This window comes from Chelonoidis abingdonii, chromosome 9, assembly GCF_003597395.2.
Source record: "Chelonoidis abingdonii isolate Lonesome George chromosome 9, CheloAbing_2.0, whole genome shotgun sequence".
Lineage (NCBI taxonomy): Eukaryota > Metazoa > Chordata > Testudines > Testudinidae > Chelonoidis > Chelonoidis abingdonii.
This window is the reverse complement of record NC_133777.1, coordinates 62,656,860-62,680,761: the sequence shown is the minus strand read 5'-3', so window position 1 is coordinate 62,680,761 and position 23,902 is coordinate 62,656,860. Positions and strand designations below refer to the sequence as shown.

At 45.6% G+C, this 23,902-nt stretch overlaps 1 protein-coding gene across 1 annotated transcript in view; it reads right to left on the bottom strand.

Annotated features, from left to right (window-relative positions):
* Positions 1–23,509, bottom strand: part of ONECUT1 (one cut homeobox 1) — a 30,888-nt gene extending 7,379 nt beyond the window's left edge. The window contains exon 1 of the mRNA XM_032796687.2: positions 21,310–23,509. Coding sequence (XP_032652578.1) covers positions 21,310–22,387 — 1,078 coding nt within the window. The 5' untranslated portion in view covers positions 22,388–23,509. The remainder of the gene's footprint in view (positions 1–21,309) is intronic.
* Between the last annotated feature and the right edge of the window lie 393 nt (positions 23,510–23,902).

Below are 23,902 nucleotides of genomic sequence, written 5' to 3'. Positions count from 1 at the left end.
TGATTGGCTGCAGGTGTTCTAATCAACCTGTCTGCCTTAATTGGTTCTAGCAAGTTTCTGATTACTCTAGTGCAGACCCTGCTCTGGTCACGCAGGGAACAGAAAACTACTCACCCAGTGACCAGTATATTTGCCCTCTAGCAGACTCCTGCACCCCACTGGCCTGGGTCTGTCACACTACATAATTTCATCTGTTTATATAGGACTCAATACTAGGACTATCTATCTAGTGCATGGAGCCTGAAGCTACAAATATGTCCTCTGAAGCAGCAGTGGAATGGTTAAATCACCATCTAACTCCTCTCTCTTCCCAGAGGTGATCTGCCAACCAAGGAAAGGAAAACAGAGGGCCAGAGCTAGACACAGATCTACTCCAGATGGGGGCTGCATATGAATTCTCTAGTCGCCATCCATTCGAATCCAAGGAGTGGGTACTAGTCTCATCCTTCCCTTCTGCCCCTCCTCCCCTTGCACACTGGGCTGGTATTCCCAGGACAAGTTATCAGCCCAGCACACAACATGTTTACATGGGCAGGGGCAGCGTATGCATTCTATACTGGTGCATAAACCAGCGTCGGGATTTCTAGATGTTTGTATTTCATTTGCGGCATTTTGCTTTAAAATTCAAGACATTTAATTTTAAAAACAAACACATTTTCCAGTTTTGTGCGAAACTGTGTTTTTTTGGAGATCTCACTGCAAAATCACTGGCACCGTAGGCAGCTAACGAGAGCTTTGCAGCTTTGACATTAGTGAAGTGAACTCATTCCTGGATTTCTTGATCTTTGGGCATCCTGAGAGACCCATCTCTTTTCTCCAGTCTTTGAGGGTGTGAACTGAGATATAAGAGGGTGGTCAGATGAGAGAGAGATTTTATATTTTTGTTTGAGTGTGAACTGGCTTTAGTCAGGATCAGCTGTACGAGTAAAATTTTGTGTTTTTCATCTTTTAGTATAAATGATCTCAGAAAAGCCTTGCACTGTTTGCAAGAAATGTATTACAGTAGCCCAACTGAGACTGGATTCCCAACGTGCTAGCTGCTATACAAATATATGGGGCCAGAGTTTCAAAAGTGCTCAGCTCTCATGTGCTCAGCATTCTGCCACTCCCACTGTGGCACTTATGGCCACAGAAGAACTCAACCTCCTACATACTAACCTCATGTGAAAATCTGGTGACCTCATGTGAAACTCATTTTGGTGCCCCAATAGGAGCTGGGCACTTCTGAAAATCTAACGTTGCTTATGAGTGCTGAACCCTTCTGAAAATTCTGGCTTTAGTGAGAGATTCTGGCTTTAACTGAGCTGTTGGGATAGGAACTTGCAAGAAATGAAAATACATAAAGAACGTTTTGTGTAACACATCATAGTATTGATATGTTATTGAAATGATACATTTGCATGTCACAGACTCCTGAGGCAAGTTGTTCCCCAGTATTATGTATTCTCCAGTCCATATGAAAGGAAAACTCTCAGTAAATATTCTTACAGTCATCTCCTTAACTATTTTGTCCAGTTGAACCTGGGGGCTTGTCTTCACTACCAGGGTAAGTCAATCTAAGTCATGAATAACATAGCTGGAGTCAACGTAGCTTAGACTGACTTACTGTGGTGTCTTTCTTTACTCTTCTTGGAGTGCTGGAGTAGTGGGGTCCACCAGAGAGCGCTCTGCCATCGATTTAGCAGGTCTTCAGTAGACCCACTAAATCAACCCCTGTTGCATGGATTGCAGCAGAGTCAATCTCCCGGTAGTGAGGACAAGCCCTTGTAATTGCAGATACACCAGCTATGTCCCATACCTCCCCATCCTACCACCAGACACCTCTCAGTGCTGCTGGGGATGGATCTCTCATGTTATTATTAATTATTATTATTATTATTATTTTGTAATTTGTATTACAGTAGCACATAGAGAGCCTAACCAAGATCAGGGCCCCATTGTACCAAGCACTTTACAAACACACAGTAAGAAAGAATGTGTCCCAGAGAGTTTGCACTCTAACTAGACCAAGCAGGCCAGGGGTGAAATAAAAGGGAACATTGTTATCCCCATTTTACAGAATAGGAACTGAAGTGCATGTAGATTAGATGGCTTGCTCAAGGTCACACACTGAATCTGTAGCAGGGCCAGAAACTGAACCCAGAACTCCTGAGTCCCATTCCGGTGCCTTAATCACCAGATCTTACTTATTTCTACTTCAGAAATGCAGGATGAAATCTTAGCCCCACTAACATCAGTGTAAATATCCTAAATCATAAGACAATTTTAAAAGGTGATGGACATTTTTTGTCATTAATTTAAAAAAAAATCTTTTCTTCTGTATCTTTTGGTGCAAAAGAATGTCTGTACATTTCAACTGTACTGAAAAGAAGTCTCCAAAGTTTACCGCAAAAATTTGAACTCTCATGTCTGTGCAATATCTTGTAAATTCATGGTATAGCTAGAAAACTACAGCAGGGAAGTTTTATTAGCTGTACTAACAAAGGACCTGATACAGCAATGCACTTCAGCTTGTGCTTAACTTTAAGTATGTGAGTAATCCCAATTTTATTCAGCAAAGCACTTACGTGCTGATACTTTGCCCAGCTGGTGACATTGCTATGACCTTCTTCTAAAGACAAAAATACATAGGCCTTCTTTTTCAGAAATGCAATATGCTATGATGGTCCATGTTTGTCAATAATGTGTCTAAACTTGCAAACTGATTGACCTAAAAAGCACAGTAGAGAACAAATGCATTTAGGGCTCCAATTCAGCTAACTTTAAACATGTGTGCTACTCCCACCTATTCAGACAAGCATATACTTTAAAACTAAAACTTCACAAACATTTAGACAATCTAACATGGTCTTCTTGGTCTCCTAGGGATCGATTCAACTCCCATGGCAGTCAGAGGAAATACTGTTATTGACTTCCGTGGAAAACAGATCATGTTGAAATTTTCAGAAGTGCTTAAGGGACTCAAGATCCTAAATTCCTTTCAAAGCACCCAAGTGATTTAGACACTTTTGAAAATTGTACCCACTTAGTTTGTAAGCTCTTTGGGGCAGGCACTACTCTTATTTTCTGTGCTTTATACTGCACCAAGAACACTGCTAGCACTAACAATAAATAACGGAGATAATGAAAAACAATAATAGGTTTTCCTTGAGACCATTTTCTCTGTTTTATAGCCAGTCAATCAATTTTAATAATAAACTGTAGCTCTCAAGTTGCCAAAGCACAAATGTAGATAAGGGATGAAACAAATGCTCCAACATGAGAATCTGTCAAAGCACAAGTGGAGGATGGTTGTTTCCTAACATGAGTGATGGTAAATGGAATCTTCTACCTGTGTGTCACTGGTTCAACTCCAGTCCAAGGTAATAGGAAGAGGAAGCAGCTGCATCACTCTTTTCTGGGCCAGAGCTCTTTTTCTTTAAATAGGCAAAGCTAATTGCTGAAGTCAGGGCTTGCTTAAAGACTGATACATTAGGCCAGTAGTCCCCAACCTTTTCTTCTGGCGGGCACCAGATGAAGGACCATGGCAGTGGTGGAGCAGCCGCCAAAATGCTGCTGAATTTCCACAGCATTTTTGCAGTGACACCTCTCGATGATGTCACTTGTCGGTGGCAAGTGGCGTCCTCAAGAGGCGTCGATGCCGAAATGCCACAGAAATTTGGCGGTATTTCGGTGGATGCTCCACCCACGGCCAGGATGTGGGTGCATTTATATGCCCCTTCAGGAGCCATGGGGCCCGCGGGCACCACGTTGGGGACCCCTGCATTAGGTCCTTTCTGGACAACCATCAGGCCTTAGTATCTTGGATAGTTAATCCTGTATCTTTATAAGCACTTTTTTTTTTTGAGTAGCAGGGAATGACACTAGAAATAATTTGGATTCATGTCTTTAACATACACCTACCCAGATGCAGTTTAAGTTTTTGAGTTGTCTGACTGGTTCCAACCAGACAGATCCTGAATTCACAAAAATGCTTTCAATTTAAAACCCCTGGGATGTTGCATTTTTGTAGATGATTACGCTACGATTCTATCTCTCAATCAGAATGTTAGCATGTGTAGCATAGCTGGCCATTTCCCCATGTCAACCAATAAAAAGAACAGTGCCTTTTGTTTCTAGCATTGCCTGCAGCTGAGTGATACCCCTTGAGCTGCCATTTGAAAGATTCTGAAAAAAGCCAGTTTAAGAAAAAGGCAAAGCAGAATATAGAAAGAAAGTCACATTGACTCCAACACTCTGTGTGTGTAGCTAGGACAATGTAATATTATCAGCATCACAAGGAGACTTATAAATCCATGGCTGAACTGTGGCCTCTTCTAGTCACTTCCATCTTTCTCTGCCCTGAGCCACAGATATTTTGACACTTGCAATTCTCCTGATTCAGTCCATCCATCTATTTTTGTCTCCTTTGTTCCTTCTAAGTTGTCTTGGGGATTTGGCTGACTAAACTTGCCAAGTTTGGTACCTCTTAAGGCCCAGTTGCCTGTGAGTGGTACAGAACTTCCTTCTGTACCTACTGCTCACTAGAACGGGATCATCACACCATTTGTCAGTGCTCTTTTAAGCTTCCTTTTAAACAAGGAGTTGGGTTGATTGTACCTCACACAGTGGGCTCAACCCTGGTCCCATTGAGGTAAATGGCAAAGCGCCTATTGATTTCAGTGGGAGAAGAATCAAGCCCCATATGAAAACTCAGTAATAAGATTGATCTCTCTCAGTTCATGGGATTAGAGGTAGAGAAGTAGATATTTTTTTCCATCTGCACTGGGAACTAAACTTTTCTGTGGGTCCAAAAGCCAAAACTGCAGTAGGCACATGTTGTGCTGACTGCACTGCCTCACTCAGAAGATCATCCGTAAGGGGAAATTTGCTTCTTTAAAGTCTAAGAAAAAACAAAACAGAACTATTTAGTCACTGCCCACTTTCAGGAGCAGTACAATTCATTCTCTCTCTCTCATACGTAAAACATATAAACAAAAGTGACAATTTTCCTTTCCTTCTGGATTTTCAACTCCTAAATACACACAACACATTAAGACAGATTATATCAAAAGGAATATTCCCTCTGCTTCAGACATGTTATAAAGAGACAACACCATGACTTCCACTCCACCAGAGCTTCTCCTTTTGAAAATTTGGTACTCAGAGTCAAAACGGAGAACAGAATAAACTATATGGACAAAACTTGCACTGCCTTCTGTGAAAGATTTTGAAATCACAGGTGAGCTGCCACTGAAAGAAAAGCTGATCAGCCAATGGCTAAAAATGTTAACGACAGTGACCAAGCTCTTTCAGATATAAAATGGAAAAGTGTCACGTTCTCAACAACTCAGTGAATGGAAGGATTCTGGAAATATTTTCCTACAGAGCTGTGCCCTGATGGATGTAGCACTGAGGGTAATTCTTCCATCTGAGTGCAACACAACATGGCAGCATACGGAATTCTATTGCTCAGCTGTTTCTCTTTGAAAAACTCTTGCAGTTCCATCAGTATTATAGCCTGATTCTAGCACATAGCAAACAGAAAAACCAAGTCACATTATTGGTTTAAGCTTTGGTGAATTTAGTTATTTGCTTACTTTCTGAGATGTATGTATCAATGCAACTGTAGATAGATGTATGCAGATATACAGCTCCAAATATGGTGATTTCATAGATCGAAAATGTTTTAGTTTTTTTAAAACGTAGAAGTGGACTGTGGTGGGATATAGTGTCTTTCACCTCAAGGTGATAGGACATGTTTTCAAACCTGGCCCAGTGACCACAGATCATTATTGTTTGATGGTTGTTTGTGTCCTATATTACGTAAAGTAGTGGTCTCAGTTCAGTTCCTGGTGGGGAGGTTCACACCACACTAATTTCCATTGCATTTGTCATGTGGGGGCACTTAATACCAATTAGCAGCATGGCTGGAAGTTTCAACAGTATGCTACGGATTGAACAAGCATGGAAACTGAAACTTCCCTATCAACTCTAGATAATCTTCCTGAAAGACCTTAGTGGAGCAAAACTGGGAAGTCTTGCAAGCTCTCCCTACTTTGGGATAAATAACGTGCTGGTACATGGTGCCTTTGATCCTGAAGATTCCAAAGATACTTTTACAAATTGTATCTATGTGCTTTTCTATGCACATTGCTCATGAGTGTGGAATTCTGCATGACATCCAGGGCTAATGCCAATAAACCCTTTATCTCACATTATCTGCATATCCTATCGAAAAATTATTTTAGGAATGTTTTAGAGAGTTTTCAAATGTTTTGTTGGAATTAATTTTTCATATTCCTCCACTTGTAAAGCCAGATCCTTTAGTTACCCTGGTTTATGTTCATGAAGGCACTCCACATCACAATACCTAGATGCTTAGAAAATCACAGGAACAACACTGCAACTCACAAAGCCTGAGTCAGGTGCTGAGATTCCCTATATGATGAACAGGCTTCTCAGACTGCAAGTCACAAAAGCCAGCACGCTAGATGGAAAGACACCTAAATTAGCCAATGGGAGATGCCAATGAGAGAGATGTGTGCTAAGCCCCACCCCTCTCACGGAGACAGGCATCTAAGTCCAGGGAGGCACCTCTCTCTGCTAGTGATTTTGAGCTGTGAACCCATCTCTTGGAGTTAGGTGCCTAAGGTGTGTTGTTGCAAGAAGCTGGTGGAAGTGGGGCATAGGAGAGGTTCCTTATAACCTTTATCCTAGTGGTTAGAGCACTCTCTGGGATGTGGGAGACCCTGGGCTCTGTTCTCCACTCCACCTGATGAGAAGAAGGGAATTGAACAGGGATTCCTCACTGCTCAGGTGCATGCCATATCCACTGAGCTTTGGGACATTCTGATGTGGGGCTCCTTCAGTCTCTCCAGTTGAAGCTTTCCCACTGTGGATAAATAATTGAAGAGTCACTAGCTCCTGGGGACTGATTCCACTTGCTGGGTAAGTGCACTAACTGCCAGGCTATAGAGTCATTCTCATACTTGCACTTTCTCACGCTCGCTCTCTGCCTAATGACTGTTTGATTATTTATCCACAGTGCCCATCTCCCAGGTAAGTACTCTAACCACGAGGATAAAAGTTATTAGGGAGGATCTCCTCCATTTTGTCTGAATTTGCCTGAGAGGCCTGATCCAGTAGACACGGTTAGAGCACACCTACTGGACTGGGCCACATGTGAGTTAGGCAGGCATAGGCCTGTTTTACCCAGTTTGTGAATCACTCTGGTGCATGGGTGGGAGATAAGCACCAGACACTTAGAATGAGGCAGCAGTGCACATGTGGAGAGCAGAAACATAAGCACCTTTTTACTGCAAAAATGCAAGTGCTGAGTGAGTTTAGGTACCTACAGGGCTCAAAGGTGGTGAATTGCAATAGAGTCTAAAATGGGGATTTAAGCACCTAAACCCAATACTTAGGTGCCTAAGTCTGGGATATGGGGGCCTAAATACTTTTGTGAATCTAACCCCAAGTCCAAATCTCCAGATCTTAGATGGAACCACAAACCTCTTTAGATTGACCTTAAATGTCTTTTCTATACCTAAACATGTCATGATTAAAAAACCTATTATCTTGGGACTATCCAGCACTAGAAGAGATTGAGCCATATTGTGAAGCTGGAAACAATCTATTTCCAAAGATCCTGCTTTTAGCATCACAAAATATGCAGTGACATCTTCATAGAAAACCCATCAGTGGAGCAGGACTGTATCTCGCCCATCCTGGGGGAAGATTTCTTGGAGAAATTCCACATTTGGACAGAGAAGGAGGAAACATTTCACTAACAGATTGATTTATTTAAATGGCATCTATTTTAAGCTGCTTAGGAGGTTGGGGTGTTAAAAATAGTCCCAGTGAACATGAATCAGTGGGCATACTGCTGGCAAAATGGTCAAAAGTGTATGGTAAATTAATTTATCACATGAATATCATCTTCACACAAATATGGAGTGCGAAGAGATAGGAATAGTGATAGAAATACATGACATTCTCACCGAACTCTTAAAATATAGCGTGTATAAGAATGTAATTAGGGTCTTATACGAATCATGTTCATTTAATGCGATTCATTGGCCTGAAGTGACAGGCCCAGTCCCTCTGTGCCATTACACATAGTATTAGGGCCACTGGGTCCATGTGGTCCCTGTCCTTGACTTGCCCTATCTCATTCACACTGCCCTCAGTGGTGTTCACTAGGACGTGGGAGGCCATGTGGCTGTTTCTGTCAATGCTCTACTGTGCAGCCCCACCTAGCCTTGTGCAAAAGGAGTGCTATGGTAGTACCTAGACGTACCAAGCAAGCAATGTCAGGCCTGCACTTGGGCTAGGTCTGCACAAACACACCAGGACTCATTCCCAGCTTAGCAGACCAAAACTTCCCCAGCCCAGTAAAACATTAGTGCTGCTCAGCAGTGTTCACTAAGGAATGTCTCTTTCTCTCCCACACCAGCAGAAAAGTATATTAATGTTTTAAAATCATCGGGTACATCCTAAACTACATCATGTTATTTCTTTCCACACTCGAAATAGATCAATCCTGTTTACCTATAAAAACTCAATGATTATTCAGGTTTACACTTCTTTAGAGTGCAGTATTTCACTGTCAGCCTAGTCCACTCTAGATGTTTGGAAAGTGAGTGCTAGGATATATCCTCCTAGTTCATCTCTCACCTGACTCAAATTCAGTTCCGGTTCTTCTAACTTTGTTGCTATTTAATATCCGAATAAAAGAACAATTTGAAAGTAAAGCATCTTTCTGTGGGAAACAAGGTAGAATGTCCACAGATTGGCCAGGGAGATTCCAAAGGAGAATCTTAATTGTAAGCATCCCAGTTATAGGCACTGTGTGAAAATTAGTGATCTTACTTTGCTTCCACTGCAATAACAAAGTGATCCAGGCTGAGTGGTGCTGACTCAACAGAGCTGGGATTCAGGGGCTTACCCCACGTTGCAATGTTGAGGGATCCTTAACTGCTCCAATGAGCTGATGTCACTCTTATGGAATATGCTGCTAACTGGATTAATACAGGGAAGGGACTTGATTTTCCAGTTACATCATCTAAAGCAAATGTTAACTTTCTTTAGCCAAGTCCTTAGGTAACCGCATTAGTGTGACAAACGCTCCTCAGTCTAGCATAAGTAATTAGAATGTAATCACTTTAACTGCATCTTAATTACCCCAAATGAATTGAAGGGACATTAATAGCAAAGATTAAATTGCCTTAATGAACGGTTCTTGTGACTACATCAATATTTGAATCATGTTCACCATTCCTATCGCACTAACCAGCTTAGGTAGCTGTTAGCGCTGGTGGGCGCTAGGTGGCGCCTCTTCCTCATTTGTGACGTCGAAAGAAGGCAAAGGTACAAATACTCAACTCAATCTCTGCCTTAGCTTGAGCAAAATTGAATATTTAATAATACGATGTCTGACTGTTGTAACCATTTCTCTCTGATGTGGGCTTGGCCCCAGTTATTCATGCCTTTGTGACCTCCAGAGTGAAGTATTGAAATATTTAGCTCATTCTGAGCATCACATAGGGCAAATATTTCTTATTGGTTAATAAAATTGAATATATTCGTAATATGGATAAATGAACTTCTCAGTTTCAAAGAGACTTAATTTTAAATATAATTATTTTAAAAAGTGGGTGGCTAACAAGTTTCAAGATTAAACAAGATAATCAAGACTCATCATGATAAAATGTAGCTATTTCAGTCTACATGAATTTCAGAGCTCTGTGAAGTATCCGTTTTGCTTTTAAAACATCACAGATTTCATTCAACATATACAAAAGAGCTCTCTCTTGTACAAATTATAGAAACATTGATATAGGATTTCTGTTGAAACTGTGGGGAAAATGCATTTTCCCCACAGTTTCATTGTTCCACAAATATTCATGAAAGTATTTCAGAATGTTTGCCAACATTCAAATCAGCAGCTAGAATTTTTAAAAGTCAGTAATCTTTTCTGACTCTCATTTCAGACTAACCCTCATAGTATTTCATGTTAATATCACTGTACTTTAAAACTGTCTATGACTTTAAGGTTCTCTGCAATTTTTTGTAGCAAAATCACTAAAGAATAGAAGTTTGTGTCGTCTTGTTTAAAATTTGCTGGAATTACATGTGGTGCACTAATATTTGAAGTTCAGTTTGAAGTGGCAGCAGGTTGGTGGCCCAACAGAAAAAAATCATTTAAAAAGTTAAATACAACAATCCTTAAATCATCTAGGCCTTAGCATTATGAGTTAGCCAGTAATGCTGTGTGTAAAAGTTACTGAACAATAATCAATGTACCCTTAATTTAACATTGTGGGAACATATCCAGTTTTAGCATTGAAGATTTTTATCACTCTAAAATGGGATACAATCAAAACTATTCTTGTTCCTACAAAATTCTCCCACAAATGATTATTTTGCCATTACACAACCCAAATCAGTTTTCTTATTGGCCAAAAGATGATGCATCTTGGAACAAATCCAGGAAGCATCATTTTTGTTTTATCAAGATATGATATTTGAAAATAAGTTTATATTCATTTAAAGTAAGAGTTGACTGTCAAAGCTGTAGGGTAACTGCACTGTATTTCTCCTCCATGGTCCCTTAAGAGCATCCACTAAAAGATTCCTGGCTCCTGGCCATCACCTCCACTGGGTGAAGACCTACATCTCATTCCCTTCTGAGAGGGGTTTTAAAGGCTGCACACCTCCACGATCCACACTGGGATAGCCCAAGCAAGCCAGTTTGTCTAAAAGCCCAATGCCTGTGCTTCGCTTTTACTTCAAGGGCTACGACCAGCGTATTTCCTGTGGTTATATCACAGCTCCTTCTCAGCAAGCACATTTATTCTTAAAGTAAAAGCATTACAACAAAAACATAGAAACAATAAAACAACCTATCACATGCTAACCAGCTTACCAGAGCACCCCCAACTCCATATTGGGCTCTGGTAGGTAGGTGTCAGCCCTTCCAACCTCACAACTGGGTTTTCCTCTGGTTACAAGTTCAAATCATTTTTTTAGATCAAGAACCAGAACTAAGGCCCCAAGCAAATTTAAGCTCAGGCTGTTTATCCAAAAGTCCTGTCTTTGTCTGTTGGTCTCTGGAGACTCCAGTCAGAACCAGAATAGGAGAGCCTCCCCCGGAGGTGATGCCTCCCTGGCGGTGCTATTTGCCTTGATCATCCCCTACTACTTTCCCTTTCTGGGAGGAGCTGTGGTAGCCCTTCCCTCATGGAGTGCACACAGTCCCTGGCACACAATTATACAAAAACCATTCACACACTTAATACAATATGATCTTGCCAAGATACTGCAGGAAGTTGCCCTCTCTGTCATGTTGACATGTGTTGATTTGCTCATAAATAAATCTAGTGGTCATGAAAATGACAGGTTTTGTGATGATGTGGCCCTGGGCATGATGCTACCAGGCCTTTGTGCAACCTGGTACACACAGCTCTGGTAGACCCTGATCCCAAGCCCACTGAAGACTCCAGTAGGTTTATGATGAAGCCCCTAGTGCACCTCAGCAATAAGTCCTCTTCAGTCCTAAGCTCACTGATTGTCCCAAAGTATGAGCTGCTTTTGTGATGTGCTACCTTCGGGATCCACCAGAGGGCACCTGACAGCTCTGCCCAGGCCAAAACACGCGGGGTCATTCAAATAGGAACTAATAAAGGAACATATAGGAAAGGATTCACTATCTGTGTCTTTTTAGGATCATTCTTTGCCAGTATTGAGAGATTCCCTCTCAGTTATCTGACAGCCGTGGTTTGCAAGTGTCCAGCGCTGGACTGCAGCATTGTGACAAATTTTCCTACAGCCCCATGCACCAATTCGGACCGGAATCACCACTTTCTAGCTAGAGAATTCTCTCTCTCTTTTTCCCCTTCCTAATCAGTCTCCTATTATCCTCACCCCGGAACTCATGGTCAAATTCGCACGATACCAGCACTGCTTCCTAGCCACTGGTTCTTCAGCATGTCCCTGCCCCCACCAGCCACTGACGGGCATTCGCCAAGCATTGCGGTGTCACGCTCCTGCAGGTGTCACAGCAATGGACACGCTCTACCTCCTCCGGAGTGATCATGGCAAAAGCTGCCAGGCCTAATGTGGGCGGCAAGGGAGGGAAAGATGCGGAAGGAGTTTGCGCGTGCGACATCCTCGCAGCCGGGTAGTTGCGCGCTGGGATTATGCATAACCGATGTTATTGTTGCTCCTGCATTAAAGAGGCGAACATCAGATTTCCGAATAAAAGTTCATTAGATTTGTATGATTCATTGGAAGCATGAGGCCAACATGCTGCAGGGCAGGTCGTGAGCTCACCCCTCCTGCTCTTTACCTCTTTTGACTTTATTGTACGAAATTAGTAGTTTCCCTTCTTCCTTACCATGTCACCCACAACCTTTCCCACGTGAGTCCTTCAGGAAATGCAGCCTGCAGGGTAGGAACGAGACAAAGATCTGCGAATAGAAATCGCAGCGGGGGAGCAGGCAGGTAACTGTCCATGGTGCTGAAATTCAGAACCCTACCTGTGCATGAATTCTGGTCAGATGAGCTTATTAATCAAAACCCAATTTAGAGCAAAAAAGGCAATAGACTCCACCACATATAACCGAAGGCGCACCGTTTGTTTGGCTTGAAAAATTAGTCTTCATTTCATAGATTCTCATTCACATGAACTCTCATCCTTAAAGAAAAGACTGAAAAACTTTCCCTTCAAGCGACTGAAATGAACATGTCCTCTCATTAGCAACTCGTTGGCAACCAGATGTTTGCAAAGTTTCAGGAAAGTTCTTTGTATTTTTGTGTCTTAATTAGGACTTGATAAATTCAGAGGCGATTACACGTGCTGCAGGAACAACAGATGCCTCTCTAGGAGAGGCTTCTCCAAAATACCCCGCACCCATCAATTAGACATTCGCAACTAGTACAAAGACCGGTTGGTACTTTACAGTTTTTCGCACTAGCTACTGTTGGACAGTAGATGGCGCATGGCTTCTGAATAACAAGCATGGCTCAAACACGGAAGTAAAATATCCATTGAAATGTAGAGCAGCATGTCAATATAATGCATACAATCGTTCTTTAATTTGTGGAGGGGAGATGTGAGAAATCTGCGGACAGTATGATGAAATTAACTGATTTCTTTCCATTCAGATTAGCGGATAGTCTTGCACACACTTCAAATGAGCACTCTATATGTATGACAACACAACTATTGGGGATTTCTCTGTAGAAGAAATTACAAGCAGTAAAGTCCAACAGAGGTCTCGTGAACGGAGAGACTACGCAACCACTCACTGTGTATGTACGAAGGCTGCGTCTATAAACTGGGGTCCCAACCAGGCTAGGGCCCCAGCCCCTCCAACTGCATGTGAATCTGTGACAGCTCTTTTTGGAATAGTTGCAGCTGACTCTCCCTGCATTGCATGCGGCTGGGATTTCCCTGAGCTCACATTTCCTCTTCAAATCCCATTTCTGTAGTGGAAGGAAACAATCCCGGGTTCATATTAGACAAGAGGCCTCCCCTAAAAGGCCAGGAGCAGCTCCCATTTTGATGAACTCTCCCATCATCATCATCAAAATGGCAGAAGAGACCCACCAGGGACAATCACATCCCCTTAATATCTCTCTTCCTCTTCCAGTTTCTTTCTAAAATATCATTCCCTGCCCGGCCCCACTGTGTCTTTCAAATAACACGTGATTAATTACAAACAAACAAAACAAAAATCAGAGCTGAATAATGACTAGAAAACCGTGGGAAAATGTCATTTGGGGAAAAGTAACGTTTAAACATCTTTAAACACCTATTGTGGCAACTAAGGGTTGTTACTGACTAGAAAAGTAATCCCCAAATCCTCCTTTATCTGTTTACCACACCCATCTCCCACAGCTTCCGGGCCCTGCATCCCAATGCGCTTCACTCCCAGCACGCTGTGATTTCAGAGGAGTTCTGCCAAGCCAAATAAATAACCAGAGATGTGAAACATTTACATTATGGCAGCATCTTAAAAAGAGACAGGGAAGACCAGTTTCAAATGGAAGAGCTCCAGCGCAGCAGGCTGTGTCTATAGCCAGGTTAACCCATGTTGAACCCCTCCCTTTTTGCCACTCATTGCAAGTTATCTTGCTTCCTGCTTACACTGCTTTTGCGCATTGGAACCAGGCAAGTCCTTTTCTCTGCTGGCCCTGTCCCTTTCGGGTGACAGTCAAGCCAGAAATGCTCAAAAGAAATAGACAATGCACCACAGAAGCAAAGTACTTTCCCTGGGGAAAGTGCATGAAAACCTAGCCTAAGTCAGGCCCTTAACTGGATCCAGCTCACGTCACAAGAATCAATCACGTCCGTCAAACTTCGGGATTGGAAGAGACCCCCTTCGATTGCAACCCTTCGAGCCTCCTGGGCCCCTCAAGCAGCTCTCTGCGTTTCCTGACAGTAATACAACGGGGTAACTAATCAAACCCACCGCACTGATGCCTTGTTATAGAACATTTCAGGGAGCCATGCTGGCGTTGCTGTGTAAATGCCATGGGCTGCTCGCCCATCAGGGAGGCAGCATGGCCCGGATAGCCACGAGCCCGTCGAGCCATGCCCTGAGAGCACTGCGTGTGTTTCTAATCTCATTTTAGCCGCCCCTGCTTCTGACTGCAGAATCCTCTGCAAGCCCGGCCTAGAGGAACGCGGTCACCTGTTGACACGCTACCAGAGAGCCAAGCAGTCCTTCAGTCCCTCCTTTGGATAAATATTAACAAAAAGCAAATGAGGCTGTGTATTAGCGGGTTATAAATCAATCAGGCTACAAGGACACCGACAACAAACAAGCGCAGATTCTTCACTGGAGGTCTTTCTCAGAGCACTTGTTGCTAGCTGCCAGGGGAATCGGATTTCTGGTTCGGCCCTTATCATTTTGAGTCACCGGCTGCTGCTCTCTGCCAGCCCAGCTAGGGCGAATGCAGTTAACTTTATCTTATTTAAAAGGCTACTTCACAGCAATCCCAGCGAAAAACCCCCAAAGCTGTTGCTAACTGATACAACACGTGACCTGTAGGTAAATGGCAGCTAATAAGTTGTCCTGGTGGGAAGCAGAGGCATCCTCTGAAATGCACGAGTGGGAACTTTACCCTCCCTAATGATCAGAAAAGAAATGTGAACTTAAAAAAAATAATCGCCTAGCCTCATTGCTTGTTTTAGGCTTGGAAGGTCCTAATGCATTTGATTTCCTTTAGCAATTAATTCATAAAACAAACACACAGGAGGAGAAACCTTTCCCCAAAGCTCCTTCTGTAACAAGCAGCACTTGTATAAGCCACAGAGATGTGTAAATAGATGTCCACTTCGCAAGGCACAGGCCTATGGGCGTGGGATGGATTGTTTAATTATCAGACTGCAGGTGCGCCGCTTTTCAGTTTCCTTGAAGGGAGATTTGCAGACTTTTAGAAACTCTACAATGATGGGCTCTCCATAACTAAAACAAGCATCAAGACATTCATGTTAAACCGAAAATCTATTAATGTATCGTTTCTGATGCAAATATATTTATGCATAATCTCCACTGTGTAAATATTAAACAGATCTATAATGATGAACTAATTGCCTGCTCGTGTGACGATCTGCTAATATCAGAAATGCATCGACTTTTCCTTGCACGTGGTGAGTTTGCACACAGTAGTCTTCAGGGTAAGTGTTGCAAACGGCGTTCATTAGATTTTATATTTAATGGGAAAACTGCCCTGATTACAGTATTGATTTTTTTACAGTTAAATTGGTGAGAATTTCTCTCCGGTTTCCCAGGCTTCAGCTGAGTTGAGATTTAATTTCTTATGGAGGAATATAAGTTCGCGGGGGGAGGCAAAGCAACGATTTTTTTAAAAAAAATAGGTTTCCGGAAGATATTGACTGATTCCTGATATAGGAAGCAAAGTCACCCCGTGCCATGCAGCAGCGGGCAGCGCCCGTGGGCAAACCCTGCGTCTGCAATTTAGGGTGAGCCATTTGCAGAAGAAATGTTCCCTATATCCGAAAGCGCCCAGCTTCCCTCCTTGGGCCCTGTAGTACTGGGGACCTGCTGCCTTCAGAGGAGAACTGGACTTTGTTTTCTCTAGCAATTGGAAATAAAATGCATCAGTGAAAGAGTCTATTTGAGAACAGGCTGCTGGGAAGCGGCCGTTTGATAAATTCTCTGCTCTTCTGACCGCCTCGTTATACAATACATGTGGGGAGTTTTGTATCCAAGGGAAACTCCGGTCCAGTCCTGTACACTTGGAGCTTTCTCATGTATTGTTCAGTTATTTCGAAATCTGATCTCACCTTAACGTTTTACCTTCTTAGCTCCCTGGAGTGAGTCTACCTTGGCTGGGCAAGTGTATATGTGTGTGTGACTATGATGTTCTTGTCAAAACACACCTTTCTGAAAGCATCATTTGGCCAGATTCATTTCAGATCCTAGATCCAGCTCAAAGCGAAGTAGGCACTTTTTTTTTCTGGGCTAGCTCTATCTTTTCAAGCCTTCACACTTCTCAAAACTATTTTTTTCAAATGTACCTTGCACGCTAAAATAAATCGACATCCCGATCCCAACAGATTGTAGACGGGCTCTAGCCTTTTATTCATATTAAGAATAATAATAATAATTAATCCTTAACTTTCCCTTTTAAACATCACAAAGGCAAAAAAGAAATCATCCCTGAAAGAATGTTTCTAAGAGGGAAGGAGAAAAACGGATAAATTTATAAATATGCAAAGCTGAAGGGCAGAGGGAGGGGGACAGACAAAGGAAAAGAGGCTAGAGAGGAGAAGGAAGATGGGGTGCATAAAATGGAGGCTGGAAGAGGTCAGCTTTGCAATTAGCAGCTCTGCTTACATTTCGAGAGACAGCTCAGGAAGTGTCAAGCCCTCAATACAGCTTCCATGTAACTACCAATTTTTCCTTTATTTGTCGGAGCTTCGGTGTAATCGGGGAGGTAAGAAACCCCCAGGGATTGCTGGAAGGAGCAAATACTCAAGATAAAGTGCTGGACAAGCCTGTGAAGCCTAAAATAACCAGGGTTTTGTTTTCCTCCTTGTCGCCTTCTTGCTGTTGGCTTTAAGAAACGGGTAGAAAATAAATAAAGAGTCTGACAGCCTGCTCGGGATATTAATCTGCCTGATAATTCTCTAAATGCCCGAGAGTGAGTTATAATTTGGACGTGAAATTTAATTTGCGTTGGCTGGAGTAATTTATGATATTTCGAATTGATGTTCATACATCAATATCAATCGGGGTAGATTTTTACCACTTAGTAAGATCATCACACATTTAAAACCTGCACAAAATAAAATCGATAGTTTATGCATTTACAGCAGATTGCCTTTCTAGCAACGCCTGCATCCCTCCCAGCGCATGGCAGCCTGCCCTGGACGCGGGCACTTCGCATTACTGGGGGTCAGCCCAAGAACTACCCAGCGCCCTCCCCCCAACGCCCAAGGGCCGCCGGCGGGGTGCGGGGGCAGCCGGGGGCTGTGCCGGGAGCCCACAGCGGGGGATGGGAGTGTCTGGCGTCCGCCCTGGAGAAGGCCCCTGCCCGGTGCGTGTGCGCGCCAGGGCCCCATCGATCGGGAATCAGCTCCATCTAAACAGACACGTGTTCCCGAGCTGCCCCTTCGCAGGCCCAAGCTGGCGCAGGGCTTCGCCTCCAATCAGGCAGGTGCGGGGATCTCCGGCAGATTTCACCTGCCCGTGACCCTCTGTTCTGCGCAAGGGCAGGGCCTAAGGCGGTGCCGCATCGCACCGTTTCCTGCTCCCCTGGGGTTCCCCACCAGTCCGGCCCCTGGCCATAATGGGAGCGAGCGACCCCCACTGCCCGAGCTCCTCCAGGCTGCCGCCGCTTTGCTCTGTCCTGAGTCCGCGGCGATTGTTGCTTCCCCCAGGAGGCAGGATAACCCAGGGGCCTCTCAAGGCCCAGGGCTCCAGGTCTATCCCTCCCTATCTCCCCCTGCTCCCCCCCTCCAGGCTCCGAGTCCTTGCTAAGGATTCTCCCTTCCCCTCGGGCAGTGCACCCCCTAACCCCCCAGTGCCCGGGACCGGCTGCAGACCTGGGTCCGTGTGAATCCGCCCTGCGCTCCCTTCCCCATCCCACTCGGTGGCTGCTGTGCTGGAGACAAGGAGTGGCCCGGCCTGGGGCCCCGGAGGTCAATGCCAGGGCTAGGCGCTGAGCAGACCCCCCCATTAAGGAGCTGTAGCCCGGGGTCACAAGAGAGGCCGCAAGCCTGGAGCCAGAGGATGGGTGTCTGGCAGAGCAGCCTGCATAAGGGACCGGTGCTCGAGCAGTGGCAACAGGCACACAACAGAGCCCCAGATAATTAGGAGGCTCAGCCGCTTCTAATCGCCAGCCCGTGCAGGGCCACACGCTAGACAGAAAAGGCCCAGTGACTGGTCAGGAGAGGATCCGGATCTGTTTTTCGGATCCTAACGGTCCTACAAAATGATAGGGGAGATGCATGAACTTGTTACAAAGCCAGAAGGATTAAAAAATAAAGAGTACAGCCAGAGCCCCGTCCGCCGCACCCAGGTCAGAATAGATGCTGTGTCTCCATGTCCATGTTTGCTTAAATTACCCTTAGGGATGGGACTCTGTTTCCTCCATGTGCAAATATCCAGCATTCAGGTTGGATTTGAATGAGAGGACGGAATAATGAGTCTTTGTCTTCCTAAAGAGATTATGGAGATCCACTTACACCCAGCGCTGTCCTGATGGGGCGGGCCGGAGGAGGAATTGGGTGGGGAGGGGGGTTGATTTGGGGCAGTACCGAACAATGCTGCATGTTTCTCTGAATCTCTGGAAGTGCGGGGAATAGCGTGTCAATCCTACACTGCAGAAATCTGCCCTGCTGTAAGCTCCCAGCTCCCGTCTATCTTCTTTTCAGCAGCCCAGCCTGGCTTGGCATAATTTCCTTCCAGCTCATGCCAAAAAAGGGGCTCCAACATAGTCTAATTCGAGTGGTTGTTTCCAGTATCGATCTATGTAAATAAGTGGAAATTCAGGTCGCTCAAATTGTCCTAAAAATACGCTCCAAATCGAAGTTCGCCCTGTCAATCGTTAAGGGGAGATCTCAGGCACCGACTCCCTCCCTCCCAGCGCCTCCCGCCTGGACAGCCGCAGCAGGACTGGGATTTACCGTTCAGGGGGTTTGTTATTGAGAGAGAGAGAGAGAGAGAGAGAGAATGGGATTTTCTGGCAGATAAGACCTGTGAAACCTACATGACTCTGGGGGAGTGAGAAAACAAGAAAATATCCAGCAAAGCCAGCCTCATTCGCCCCTCTATATGTAGAGAGACCATCTCCAGTTTAAGAGAGAAAAGATCACTGCTAGACCCACTTTCTAACACTAGTGCAGGCTTCAAAGCCAAGCGAGCATAAGCATGGGGAAAGGAGGCGAGGAATCAAATGTGTAGCCCGTTTGGGGTCTCCGAAGAGCCCGGGAGCATTTATTACCGTATTCATTCTACTGTTTAGGCAGAGGCGCAGACCCATTTGTGCACTGGAAAGAGAAGATTTGGCCCTTCCCTTTATTTTTGCCTGTGAAACGGATCAGTGACCCTGACTCCAACTCGGATTGACTGTCTCGCATTCTCCAGGGACAAATTAATGGAGACCTATCAGTTAATTAACAAACCTTCACTCAAGGCACCACCATCATATTAAAAGCAGGCTCGGTACTATGACGGAGTACAAGCTGTGGCTGGGGGACAAAATAGAGACAAACGAAATGGATTGAGATATTCTTACTCTGCTCGTTCGGGTCACAGCAGACAATACAGCCAGCCATTCCCTAGGAAGAAACTGAACTAGCGAATGATGGCCACTTTAAACCCAGGTGCTATTTCTGTTCGCCACAAGTTACTGAGCCAGTGCATAAATTGTGCATAACGCATACTAAGTCTCACATGCATATACAGACTGGAACTATGTAAATTAAAACTCTGCGGACTAATGAGACTTGTGATCATTTGCAGATTTTGACCAGTTTCAGTCCTTCTCTTTAGCCACAAGTTACATTCCATAATTGTATCATTTGTGTCAAAAAAACAAAGTTCTAAAATGCCCGATCCGAAATAAGCAGAATAGGAAACTAGCATCTGCTCCCTGTTCAACTTAGCTATTATCTATTCACCCTTGTCACAAGGCTACTTTTGCTACAAAGTAGATCCACCGAAGTGTATAAAACGATTTATTATGAGGTCTTAGCTTCAATTTCCCCAACACTTCACCGAAACGTTTAAATTGATTCTTTCTTTTTAATATCTACACAGTCCCGGTTAACAAACCCCACAATTCCCAGGTAATAAACCCAGTTACAACACGATCACACAAACAAACATGAATATTTCGCTCTAGGCAGCCTTTTATGATGCTCTTATTTCGTGTACAAGCAAATAAACCCAAAGAAACGCGACGAAAACGTAGATGCAAACATATGGGTAACATCATTTAACAGAGAGGTCCTTGAAAAATTGTGAAGCCTCCTCTAAGTCTCCACCACAGGGTTTTCCAACACTTCAAGAGTGTGTGTGTGTGTGTGTGTGTGTGCAAGAGGCAGAGACAGTACACACACACACACACACACACACACACACACACACACACACAGAATGTTGTTTGAAAGCAATTTTATATACAACAGCTTTGTCCAGTTCTGTGTGCTGATCAACTGGCTGTACCTCACATCAGAGAGTATTTGCAAATATACTAATAAGGAAATAGGCAATAACAGGAAATATCTATCTAATACGGGGCCTGATCCGCATTTCATGGGCACTCCAAAATGTCCACTAGCTTTTGCTCCTGTGTGCACCTGCTAGTTCATGTACATATACATGCAGTGTTGTGTACAGTTCACAGGTATAAACATATAGGCGTTACATGTCTATATAGTAAGACTTGACTGGATAGATTTTGATCCTGTGGGTGTCACAGTACACAGCATGACCCCCACACCTCTGTTTCTCTCCTCTAACTCCAGACACGCACACGGGCATCACAGCACCTCACCATCCTAGCATATCATTGTTTAGGGGACGACGGTGCAAATAAATCAAACGCTCCCTTTTCATATGAAGGAGCTAGAAGGGAAATCCAGTGGGAATGTCAGACTTGAAAGGGAGAGACATATTGCACTGGAAAGAAACAAAAAATACAAGGTGTGATGTGACCTGTGATATTATTTATCTGCACATACGTATTGGAATGGGCTTTTCCTGGGCAAGCAGCTACACAGCTCTGAGATCTCTGTCTGTCGACACCTCCCCTCCCACCCCAGCAGTAATCGCTGAGGCTCACCTGCTAGCCTGAGAGCAGACATTCTCTGGAATTCTGGCTCCTGAAGCCACTTCCACATCCTCCGAAAGGTCTCCCGGCCGGATTTGAGTTTGCTCCAGGGCTTGGGGTTCCTCAATAGGTCTGAGAGGGTCCCTTGAGACCGGCACAGCACCCTCTGGGCGAAGATAGCCTGGGGGATGCTGTACCGTTTGAGCTCGGTGGTGATCCTCTGAGCTACTTCTTTGGTATTGATTTCTTCCATTTGCCCTGAATTACTTCCACTGTTGACCTGCGAACCAGTGACAGAAGGGTTTTGTTCCCTGGCAGAGCCCAGAATCTGCCCGTGACTCTGGGCATTCAGGTGGGCATGAGGGTGATGCGGGATCCCATTGATAGGCACCATGCCAGCGGATGTAGGGGTAAGATGTTGGTCCCCATGCCTACCCAGCATGGCAGGGTGGTGGGCTTCGAATCCGTTCGGGGTGAGCATTTTCTCGGCAGGCATGGGGGCACTGGGGTGAGCGTAATGAGGCAGCCCTTGCTGGGAGTTGTGGATGCCCCCCAGGCCTGATCCAGACAAAGGGGAGAGGCTCTGCCCCATGCCGGTAACATCCTTATGGTAGGGGGTGTAGAGATTGTTCATAGAAGCCAGACCCCGGTCGTCCCTCATGAGGGTGAAGCTGCCACTCACATTCCCAGGGATCCGCTGGTGGTGATGGTGGTGGTGGTGGTGGTGGTGATGGTGAGGGAACTTGTCCGAGACGGTGGAGATGGGAGGTAGCGGTTGCAGAGGGGTTAATGTGGTGTAGGTGCTGCTCATGCTCATCCCGGGGGGTGTCTCGCAGGCCATGGTCATGGTGGGATGCAGAGGTCCTGTCAGAGCGTGGTCAGGAGGCCGGTGGTGGTGATGGTAGTCGCCACCGTCCAGGATGGAAGCCATGCCCATGGAGCGAGGATGGGCTGGCAAATGATTGCTGCGATGGGCCACCGAGCTCCTGTGATGGGGGCTGCTGCTCATCAGATCGGCCGTGGTTGGCACCGGCTCATGGCTCACCCCGTGCAGATCGCCAATGTTCTCCATCGTCAGCTGAGCGTTCATTGTTATTCGTGCAGGCTTGTGGACACCACATCTATCTGGTCTGTGGTTGGAAAGTCCTAGGAGGTCTTCACGTTGGAGGCATGCAGGATTCCACCCCCTGTGGAAAGGATCAGGCGCTTGGGGCGGGGGGGTTGGTTGGGCTTTCTCTTTTGTGTGATTTATTTATTTTTTTTCGTGATGGTTGATCAATTTTAAGGCCCCCGTTCTTTTAAAACAGCCTCAGCAGCCCCAGTAGGTGTCTGGTCGCGTCCCTCGCCATCTCTAGCCATGTCTCTCACTGTTTCAGCGTCTTTGGGCACAGCTCCTGCTGCTGCAGCTGCTGCTGCTGGTAGAGAGCGGGCATGCGCTCTGGGGGCCCCATGCACACCCCCTCCCCCTCCTTACATTCACACACACACTCCTGCCCGTGACATCACCGTACATATTAAGGAAGCAGGACCGTCTCTCCTTCCTATCCAAGCCCGGCTCTCTCTGCTCCCAAGCTCCAAAGAAGCCCCTCCCGGGAAGAAGAGAGGGGGGCAAAAGCCTGCACTCAGCCCACAGGCAGCCAGCTGCAGAAGTCTGCATGTCCCCGTCAGCAGATTAGATGGCTGCGTACGGGAAAACGAGAACAACCCCTCGGCTGCGCGGAGCACAAAGGAGCTGTTCTGGAGTGGGGGCCCTTGTGCCTGTCAGAAACAGACCCTGGCCTGGCACACGCGCCCCTGGGCGCTGTAGGCTGTGCGCCTCCTACCCCAGCTGTTTTGTGTGGCCCTTCTCATCGATCGCACCCGTCCCTCCAGCGATCTGACCCGAAGCGCCACAGCCACCAAGAGAAGCCGGAGGTGAGGAGCAGGGCAAGCTGCAGCTTGGCTCTGGTCTCCCACCCCCAGGCAGGTACCAGGACTGCAGGTTGTCCCCCAGGGGCTGGAGGCAGATGTGCTGCTCCTTGGCCGGGGACAGCACCCACAGCGCTTTAACCCGGGACTGTAGAGCCCCAGTTTGTTCAGAGCGCTGCAGGCGAGCACCTCACCCCCGCCCCCAATAACCCGTCACCTCCACCCACACGGCAACCTCATCTGGGCTCGGGAGGGAGGGAGGCTGCTCAGGGTCCGAGCTGAAGAGCGGTGGGTCTCCCTGCCTCTCCCCGTCGCCCTTCCCTCTAGGTGCGGGAGACAAGCGCGAGCTTCCCTGTGTAATTAAAGCGGCCGGTCCCTCCCCTTTGGTGACTTAGCATTTTTAGTGAGCGAGCCTCCTTAAATTGAATTTTAATATTAACTTCCGGGTTTCCTCGAGTCAACACATCAAGGTGAAAAATCGCAGCGTGCAGGCCAGCCAGCCAACCAACAAAAGGCAGGCAGCTGCTGGACTCACCGGCAAAGCCGCCCCGCGCTCCCAGGGGCTCCGGGAGTGTGAGCCGCCCCCGGATGGGCCGCAGCCCGGAGAGCTGGGCTGTTCACACGTGTCCCCTTCTCTCTCCCTCAAGGGAAATACAATGGGAGAGGGGATGTGGGGGGCGAAACTAGGGGGGCCGGA